This window comes from Papio anubis, chromosome 13 (genome assembly GCF_008728515.1).
Source record: "Papio anubis isolate 15944 chromosome 13, Panubis1.0, whole genome shotgun sequence".
NCBI lineage: Eukaryota > Metazoa > Chordata > Mammalia > Primates > Cercopithecidae > Papio > Papio anubis.
Window position 1 is genome coordinate 4706492 of NC_044988.1, and position 10332 is coordinate 4716823.

Consider the following 10332-nt stretch of genomic DNA (forward strand, 5'->3'; position numbering starts at 1 on the left):
TCAGTTGACTTTATTCATGAGGGTCTATTTCCAGGCTTGCTATTCTATTCCATTGATCAACTGGTCTGTTCTTTCACCAATACTGCACTGCCTTGACCACTTTTCTTCTGTCCTTTTTAAAAAAAGTTAATATAATTTAATGAGAGCTAACTTAAATTAGAAGTTGTAATCAAGTATTCTGGGAAATCCTTAGAATTCAATGCTCCAGGGAAGAGAACTGGATGTGAAAACTCTCAGAAGCAGGAAACTTGCAGACAGTGTTCAGGTTGCCAACCTCCAGCAGCCCCGCTCAGGCCTCTCCACCCAGCTGGGATTCCCCAAAACGCAGCCCTGAATTGTCTATGGTCAGATCCTAGCTTGCTTTTCAAAAATCCCAGCTGCTGCTGTTCACACCCTTTTCCTTATCTGAGCTCAAGCGCTAAGGCAGCAGCGGCATGGGTGCCCACAGCTCTGGGCGGGTAGACAGGCAGCCCCGGGCACCAGCCTCCACCTGCTGGCTCAGCTTGCTCTCCACAGCTCTGCTGGAGACAACTGTTTACTTTGCAGAGGGAGCAAGAGGGGTGAAAAGAGGTTGACCTGAGGACCCTGTGTGCTCAGGTGAAACACACTTCTCTCAATAGTGCCCCCAGCCGTGAAGGGCAGCTAGCACCATCCGCACTGCACAAAAGGGTAAACCGAGGCTCACAAAAACAGGTGCCTTTCCACGGCCACACACTGGGAACATGGCAGGGCCCTCCTAACCCTGAGGTATTTTGTGTGCACCAGTGCAGGGTGGCCGGGACCTTTGGGGTGATGTCCTTCCTGGCTGTGAGGCTCCCAAACCCCGCTTCCCATCACGGCAGGCAGATGCTGATGCCCCATCGCGGCTGCACAGCCAGGGCGGACCACAAGGGAGACCCAGACACACGGCCCAAACCTCTGCTGGGCCAGGTCAAGTTCTTCTCCATCAACGAGGCGACCTAAAGCTTCATGCCATCACCTTGGGTATCTTCCAGCTGCAGCCTGAAGCCAGGCCCAAGCCACAGGCCCTGAGAGACACCTATAAGATGCCTATGGGCATAGAAGGGCTGCAGGTCCCAGCTGTCCTGGAAGGTGAGGGGCCAGCCCAGCCAGCCCAGGACCACTGGCCAGCCCCACCCAGACCATGGACTCATGGTGGCCAGCAGGGTCCAGGGGTGGGAAGAAGGGTAACTCCCGAGGGAAGGGACCGTTGTCTTTAAGGTGCAGTACAGTTCCCAATTTTGTCTGAGCACCTAAAACTCGGCATCTGCTGCCCATTGCATGAATCATGTTTTGAAACAGTGCTGGCATCCTGGAGCGCCCTCCTGTCCTGGGCAGGCCCTCTGGGCACGGTGATGAGCTCCTCCCTCCAGGCCCCCCTGAGACACAGTCCTGGCCCATCTCTGCACTCCTGGGGTGCCCACCCAGGCTCCCAACTCAGGATCAGCCTGGGAGATCCCACTCCCACGAAGACCACCCTTGGCCACCTACGAAGCACTCAGATTAAGCACATCCCAAGCCAAGGCCTGCTCTTCCCCCAAATCCACATTTCCTCCTCCCGCACGAGGACAGCAGCCGCATCCTGCCAGGCCCAAAGCTGCTGCCACCATAATTCCTACCTACCTTTCTCTCTCTCTCTCTTTTTTTCTTTTTTGAGATGGAGTCTTACTCTGTTGCCCAGGCTGGAGTGCAGTGGTGCAATCACGGCTCACTGCAAGCTCCGCCTCCTGGGTTCACAACATTTTCCTGCCTCAGCCTCCTGAGTAGCTGGGACCTACAGGCGTCCACCACCACGCCTGGCCTTTTTTTTTTTTTTTTTTTTGAGACGGAGTCTTGCTCTGTCGCCAGGCTGGAGTGCAGTGGCACAATCTCGGCTCACCACAACCTCTGCCTCCTGGGTTCAAGCGATTCTCCTGCCTCACCCTCTCAAGTAGCTAGGATTATAGGCACCCACCACCATACTTGGCTATTGTTCTGTATTTTTAGTAGAGATGGGGTTTCACTGTGTTGGCCAGGCTGGTTTCGAACTCTTGACCTCAAGTGATCCACTCATCTCAACCTCCCAAAGTGCTGGGATTACAGGCGTGAGTCACGGCGCCCGGACGATTCCTACTTTCTCTACCTTCAGATCTGATGTAAATCCTGTGCTCTCCACCTTCGACTGCACCCAGAATCTGATGCTTCTCCCCTCCCCGCCTCTATCCCACCCAGTACCAGCCCTGTAGTCTCACACCTAGACAGTGGCAGTCACCTCCCTGCTGGTCCCCTGCCTCTACCCTCATCCCCAACTGTACCCAAGGTGGCCAGAGAGATCCTGTCAAAAACTGACTCCACTCCGGCCCCTCCTCCGGCCTCCCTCAGAGCTCCCCAACCTGCCCAACACGTTTCCGGGTCTCGCAGGCTCTGTCTCCCATGGTGGTGACCTGTCCTGCTCACTACGGTAGCCCCAGGCCTAGAACCAGGACACACACTCAACAAATGCTCACTGAGTCAACGTACACACAAGCCTGCGTTGTTGAGACCCGGGCACAGGCCTCTGGAACCTTCTGGAACATCTGCTCTCTCCCCTTCTCTTGATGATATCTTTTGTCTAGCTGTCCATCAACAAAGCTTTACCCAACCTGAGAGTAAGCCCCCAGCTATCCCAGGAAATGACAGGGCAGAGGTGGGGGATGCAACTCTCAGGCCCCACGAGATCCTCCCGCTGACCTGGAGCTCGTCCTAGACTCGGTGGCCACTTGCTTCCCAGAGCCTGACGTGGTCATGGCACTGTCACCAAGTCTAGGTCCTCACAGCCCAAGTGCCCCAATCCTGTCCTCCCCGGGAGTCTCCAGCAGGCCCCATCTCACGCCTCCTGGGCCTCTCCAGCCCTGATGTGTCCCGGCCCCTTTGTCTCCCTTGCTGTGAAGTGGTCTATAAGCTGTCCCCATCTGGGTCTGTCTGGTATCCCAGTGGCCACCTCTAGGTCACCTGGGTCTGTTTTATCCTCTGGAAAAGCAGCCGCCTAGAGGAGGGCCCAAGACCAAGCCTGGAGATGCGGGTGACCCGTGAAGCAGCCAGGGCACGTGTGGACATTTGCATCCGCATTTAATGTGAGGAAAAATAAGAACACTGACCCTCAGCTGCCCCAGCCACATCCCGGGCACTCCGCAGGGCCTGCAGACACAAATGCAGAGGCAGGATGTTTCTGCCACCACGGAAGGTTCCAGTGCTGCGGGAGGGCGTGTCCAGCTGCCCTGGCAGACCTCCTAACACGCTGACGAGGAATGAGAAAACACAAGCTTTGGCAAAACCAAATCAAACGAGCAGCATGTGGGGGCTGGCCCTCCACACATCTGAGCCAGGGCTGGGGTCCTCCCTCCAGGGCTCAGAGAGCAGCACAGCTACGCTCGAGTCCCATGGCGGCCTGGTCCTGATTCAGCTCAGCCAGGCGCCCGCGAGGCACGGCTGAGCCAAGGAAGCACCTGCTTCTAGCAGAAAACAAGCTGTGGTGCCTGAGCTCAACGTGTCCCCCATGACGGTGACCTGCACAGGCTGCTGTCTGTCATCGCTGCGGACACACCCCTTGCCACCACCACTCGGGGACAGAAGCACCACTGAGAGCTCAGTGCCCACATTTCTGCCCTGGTGGCAGGGGGGGAAAGCCCGTCTGCACAGGCCTTTCAGGCAGCTAGCGCCAGCCTTTTTTGCCAACTAACCCAAAACCATGGTCAGCATGGCGCAGAAAACATCTCACCCAGGAAAACGAATTCAGTGCTGGCATCCAAATGATTTCAAATCACAACTCTCCCAATAAAACCAAGCACTTCAGAGAATTGTAAAAAGGGGTGACCACCAGCCAAATCAGGTCAAGCCTTCTGATTGTCTTGCCCCAGTGAGTGCGTGCCACGCACCTCCTCTGTGCTCAGCACTGGCTCGCCCCCTTGTCTCCTCTTCTCCCCATGTCAGCTGGGTCAGGGCTGAAAGCAGGTGAGGCTGCCAGCCGGGCCTCCAACAAGAGGCCATCGGTGCAAAGCACGCGGGCTCTCCAGTGCCCCAAACCCTGGCCGGAGGCTGCATGGCCCATGACATGCAGAGGGCCTGCCTAGAAAGGTGATAAGGATCCCACCTGCAGGGGACGGCGGGCCAGCTCAGCACTGGCACTGGCGGGGCTGCTCATGGCTGGGAGAGAGGGTGTCGGGTGGCTAGGCTGTCCTTGGAGGATGGTGGGGGGACCACCCGCTTGGCACAGGCTATACAGGGCGAGTCTCCATGGGCATTATCCACTCCCAGACCCAGGAAGATGGACAGGACACTGAGACACCCGGCTGGGCAGGACACGTCACTCCTGCCCCCTCCGGGCAGCACCAAACAGCAGCAAGACCTACTTTGTAACTTTCTGGAACTAGCAGCAGCACCCCCACCCTTAGTCCTCTGTAGGACTCACACCGCCCTGCCAGGGCCCAGCAAGTGCTGTGAGCCAAGGATCAAGGAATGCACGTCTCCATGAAGTAGAAAGACCCCTACGCTGGGTGCAGGCCCTAGCACCACCTCGGGAAACTCAGGTTCCAGCCCTGCCACAGCAGCTGAGGGGCAGCGGCACCGAGGTCCTAAGATCCTATGTCCCCCAAAGTGGGGAGCTGCTGACAGGGAGGGGTCAGTGTTGTTAAAGGGGGTGAAAACCAAGCTTACTCCAGGTCCCCAAAGGAGACACAGCAGAAACAGGAAGGTCCAGGAAAGGTGAACAGGCTGCCTCCCTGAGTCTGAGTTGGCTAGTTTTTCTCAAACTGGGGACCTATGGTCAGCTCAAAGGTGGAGGCAAGTGAGAGCAGGAGCCCTGAGCCACATGGAACAGTGTTGGTCCAGCAACCTGGGTAGCCAGGAAGGGCAAGGAAGTCACAAAAGTTCAACACCGCCGGGCGCGGTGGCTCAAGCCTGTAATCCCAGCACTTTGGGAGGCTGAGATGGGCGGATCACGAGGTCAGGAGATCGAGACCATCCCGGCTAACCCCGTCTCTACTAAAAATACAAAAAACTAGCCGGGCGAAGTGGCGGGCGCCTGTAGTCCCAGCTACTCGGGAGGCTGAGGCAGGAGAATGGCGTAAACCCGGGAGGCGGAGCTTGCAGTGAGCTGAGATCTGGCCACTGTACTCCAGCCTGGGGGGCAGAGCGAGACTTCGTCAAAAAAAAAAAAAAAAAAAAAGTTCAACACCAAAACGAGGAGGGAACAAGGTTGTGCTGACCCAACAGAAGGTGGCAGAGCAAGTGGTGGCCACGGCACCACGTCAGGATTTCCCCGTTGTGCCGTACTGTGGCCTCATCACCCCCTAGAGGAGGGTCTTGTAGAAGGTCAGGCCAGTGACCCAGATGGGCATCCCCAGTGCAGCTGAGCCAGCTATGGCAGGAGGCAGATGCTCCCAGAGCCGACACGGAGCCCCAGGCTACCCCACACCCTGTCTGACAGTACAGGGGTCTGCAGGGGAACCAGGGCTGGCCAAAGATGGCCACAGGAACACAGGACATGTGGGCAAGGAGGAAGGCGGTGGGATTCTGGTGTTTTACTTCCTTCTTTGTTACCGTAATGTGTTCTGCTGCCAAGAATGAAAGTTTATTCAAGAGAAGAATGACAGGGAGGTATTTTTAAACGGCTTCTCCCACAAAAAAACAGTGCATGTTCCAGCTTTGCACATCTGGAGAATTCAGAAGGTGAAACACCTCACTGCCCTTAGATGTGAGATAAATAAACATCACCCTCTCCACGGAGCTCTTTCAACGCTAATTATCAAAGGAAATCAGACGTCCTCTAAGCCAGGCTTACTAGGTCCACATGAAGGCGTTTCCCCGTCTGGCAGGGAACCCTGAAAAACACAAGTGAGCCCCACCAGTGCCTCTCAGTTCTCCAGGGAGGCCCCCCCAGCCTGCGGAGGGCAGGAAGGGGAACAGAGCCCAGGCACCTGGGCAGACTGCAGGTGCTGCAGGCGTAGGGGAATAAAGGGATGGAGGCCAAGAGCAATTCCAAGAAGGGCTCCTGGCTGAACGCAACATCTCCCTAGACCCTCCCTCCGCTGTGTAAAGCGTGACTCCCAGGAACCCTCTCCATGCCCAGAATGCTGGGGTCATGTGCCGGATGGCATCTCCACACTGTGGACTAAGAGAGCCCCTCCCGGCACAAAGCCAACACACCTAGAGAAGGAGCGGCCACCTGTCGCCCTTCCCTGGCAGGGTGGCCCCTCTGCTCAGTGAGACCTGACCCCACATCCCACCCGGAAGCACACTCCCCTTGTGGAGTCCAACGCCCCTCCCACAGCCCTGATCTCCCTGCAGCCCTACACCCCACCCTCTTCCGTTCCACACGCCCACCAGCCCCTGGCCCACACCCACGACATCACACAGGCAGCCCCATCAGTCCCTCCAATAGCTCTGCACAAAGTCAGCCTGCACCACTCTACACACAGGCAGGGGCCCTCCTCCCCTGATCCCACAGTGCCCTGCCATCTCCTCACTGGCGACCTTGGGGGCTGCTCCCCTCAGTCCTCAGTTTGTGATGAGGCAGCTTCCAGCACAGCCCCAAAACACACCAGGTTCCCAGCAAAGGGGGGGCTATTCTAAGCGGGTCCAGACTCCCTCTCATGGAAAACCCTCTCAGATCAGCACAGACAGAGGGAGCTGATCCTAAATGACACACATCGACCAGGGACAAATGTTGGAGGTACTTCTTCTGGGGGAGGTGCAGGGAAACCACCAGTTTGGGGCACCAGTAACATCCCGGCAAGGAACATCAACATATAGACAAGAAGCATATAGACCAGAAGCACCTCCAGGTTGCTGTTCCCATCTAGAGTCATGGAGCAAGAGACCCCTGGACAGAGGCCAGGCTCCACCCCATGCCCGCAGGGGACAGACCCGGAGACAGAACTGCTTGCCTCTCCTTAAAGGGAATGGGAACGAACAAGCTCCAAGAGTCACATGCGCCCGAGATGCCCCAGCCAAATCAGCAGGCTCTGGCTGCTGAGATCTAACTCAAACCCAGTCTGCAGCAGCACCCCTGCTCCATCCGCCAGCCTGCACAGGCAGCGCTGGGAGGCAGCACCTGAGGGTGCTCGGGTCGGTGGGCAAGAGCAGGAAGACTGCTCACCAGAATCAAGAGTCATCTCCCCTTTCAGGACCTCTCTTCCCTCTGCCTTCCCTTGCAGCAGGAATGCCCAGCACACCCCAGGACCCCCAGATCACAGCCCCCTGCCCCACCCACCACCTTTCCCGTACCATCAGAACCTGCAGGGCCATGAAGAAGGGGAGCTGTTCAGTCCCTCCTAAGGACCTCACACAATGCCACTGACCCCTGCCTTGAAAAGCCACATCTCCAAGGCAGAACCAAGAGGTGGTGGAGAGGCAGGTCTCTGGAGCTCTTTGTCTTGGGAGAAAGGCTGACGACAGGTCGACACCCACCGAATCAGCCAGGCTTGCACACACATGCAGGCCACCCTGTAGGGGCCCGAGGATATAGCAACTGAATCCCATTTCTGAACCAAAAATACAAGCGTCCTGCAGTGTGGCCAGCGGCCCTAGAACACAGCTTGCCCCAGCTAGCCCCAGCCCCGTGTCAGGCCCGGACTGGATGGCCAGCTAACTTTACAGGCCAACGAAGTACATTTACACCTCCAGCCAGCACTCTCCCAGACTGGCTCACGCCTGACAGCTGCCCTCCTCCAAGGAGGGAGGCTTATAAACACCCCCTGGACAGGCATGGCCTCTGCTTCCAAGGCTGGCCCAGGACAGCTAGGGTGGCTGTTTATATAATCTTCCAGGGCTGGGGCTGACACCACGGAGATGGCAGGATCATGAAAAATGCATACCCAGAGCCTCTGCAGCCAAGAAAACCCCCACCCGCATTCTGCATGACTCGGTTTTAAGACCTCTCACACGTCCATTTTGTGAACAAATAGAGTTCTCAGAACAGCAGAGGCGACTAACCACACTTCCAGGCCTTGCCCAGCCGGCCCCAGAGCTCTACCAGGCACCACCTCCGGGTCACAGGCCCAGGGTCAGAAGCAGTTTCTGCAGGTATCCCTGCTGGGGCAGCCACAGCTTGCCGGACACAGGAAAGTACTAATTTATGGGCAGCTCAGAACCCCCAAACCACTCTATAACTGCACACACCGGGCCTTGAAGCCTCCATACTGTTTTGCAAAGACACAACAGTCCAGACTCCCTGGGTCATTAAAGTAGGTCATCAGGACTGGAGAAGCAGCAGCCTAAGAGACACAGCCTCCGAGGCCCACTCTCCAGGGCCCTCTCTATGCCCACAGCGCGCACACTTACACCAAAAGCACACCAGAGGCCTGCCCTCGCCACTAGCTGACTCACAAACCGCAACCTGCGCAGGGACACAGCCGGGCCGCACATGCAGTCCGCACACCTGGTACGCATCCTGCAGGCCACCCACACAGAGGGCGACGCACATGGAGCTCCGTCGCCCCCAGGGCTTGTTAAGGCCAGGCGCAGGAGCAAGGACGGGCCCAAGGACGACTCGCGCAAAGACCCTGCGGAAAGCCCCCTGCGTGCTGGGGCGCCCTCACCTGAAGCTCACACCAGGCCACCTCCACCCAGGTCTCCGTGTCCAGCCCCTTGTAGACCGTCTTGAAGGAACCGCGGCCCAGCTCGATGTCGAACTTGAGGAAGCGGCCGTCCAGAGAGGTGGCCACAGCCTTGAGATCGTCCTCGTCGTCCTCCTCCTCTTCGGGCTCGTCCCGGCGTGTGCGCCCGGGCTCAGGCTTCGCCTCGGCCGCCCCCTCATCCTCCTTCCTCACGGTCGCCGCCGCCTCCTCCCTGGGGCCGCCGTCGGGGTCAGGCGCGGTTTCGACAGCGGCTGCGATGGGGTCTGGGCAGGGCTCCTGCGCGCCCAGGGGCTCGGGGCCGGCGTCCGCGGGGGCTCCGGGGGCTCCGGGCTGCGCGGCCGGCGCTGCGGGCGCGGGGGCGGCGGGGCGTCCGCGGGCGCGCTCCGCGATGAGGCGGCGCGTCTTGCAGAGCAGAAGCACCCGGCGCTGCAGGGGCTGCGGGGGCTGCGGGCCCGGTGCCTCGGCCGCCTCCAAGCCGGGCGGCTCCTCTTGGTCCGACTCTACCACGCTGCGCCGCAGGAAGCGCTGGGGCCCCGGCCGCGCCGCCTTCGCCCGAGGCTCCGCCATGCCCGCGGGCCCCGCGCCGCGCCCGGGCTCCATCAGCGCGCCGGGGGCGTCTCGGCGGCCGCCATCGCCGTCCATCTCTGTGGGCCAAGGACACACAGGCCCGCGTGAGCGCCGGCCCTGCCGCACCTGCCCAGGCCGCGGAATGAGACAGCGCCGCCCCGGGTCCGCGCCCTGCCCAGCCCCGACCGCGGAGAGAGCCTGCGGGGGCCGTCTCTGGGGGCCCTGGGAAAGGGGGGCTGCAGACGGGACCAGAGGCTCGGGTTGGGGAGGAGGGGTCCGTGCCCGGCTCAGCCCCAGGCTGCGGAGAGGGACGGGCCTGTGGTGTCCCTGGAACCCTGGGAGAGAGGACCTGCTAGGGTGTCTCTGAGGGCCCCGGAGGCCGGCAGAGGGATCTCGCGCCCTGCCCAGCCCCGGCCCGGGAGGGTCCTGCTAGGCTGTCCCGGAGGTAGCTGTAAAGGGGATAGGGAGGCCCTGGGGCGGGAGGAAGGCACCGGCCTGGCGGCGGCTCCACAAAGGACGCGGGCCCGGGGCGCGGGAGGGGCGCGCGGGGAGGGGGCTGCAGCGCCGCGGCGCGCACACAAAGGCGGCGAGCGGCGTTGGGGGGAGGCTCGGCACTCACAGGGCGAGCGGACGCCGTCCATGCCCGCGGCCCGGCGGCCGGGGCTTGCGAGGAGGGCGAGATCACGCTTCGGGGCCGGGGTCCGAGTTCCAGGCGAGGTCCGCGCTGGGGTGGGGGCCGCTGCGCCGCTCCGGCTCCTGCGCGCTGCTCTCTCGGGCCGGGCCACTGCGGGGCCGCGCTCCCGCGTGCTCCTGCCGGCTTCGCGCGACTCCGCTCCCGCACCGGCTCCGACCCGGCGCGCGGGGAGGGCGGGGCTCCGTTCGCCCCGCCCCGGACCGGCGCAGGGGGCTGGGCCTGGCACGCCCACCTGGCTGCGGGCGGACGGGCGGGCGGGTGCGCGCGGCCACCTGCGGGCCGGCTACCTGGGGTCCCACCCGCGGCTCTTTGCTCGAGGTAGCGCTCCTGGCCTCTGAAGTTCTTTGGAACGCTCCGCAGGGCTGTCAGCTGCAGAGGACCCTATTTGTTCCTGAGAGGAGGCAGCAGGCTCAACGCCTCAGCACGCCGCAGCCCGGCGCGCCAGACCTCAGGGCCCGGTGCTAGGACAGAATGGGC

The 10332-nt window shown here is 60.6% G+C and overlaps 1 protein-coding gene across 1 annotated transcript in view; it reads right to left on the reverse strand.

Annotated features, from left to right (window-relative positions):
• Window positions 1-9236, reverse strand: part of WNK2 (WNK lysine deficient protein kinase 2) — a 136341-nt gene extending 127105 nt beyond the window's left edge. The window contains 1 exon segment of the mRNA XM_031654036.1: window positions 8556-9236. Coding sequence (XP_031509896.1) covers window positions 8556-9236 — 681 coding nt within the window.
• Window positions 9237-10332: the final 1096 nt, after the last annotated feature.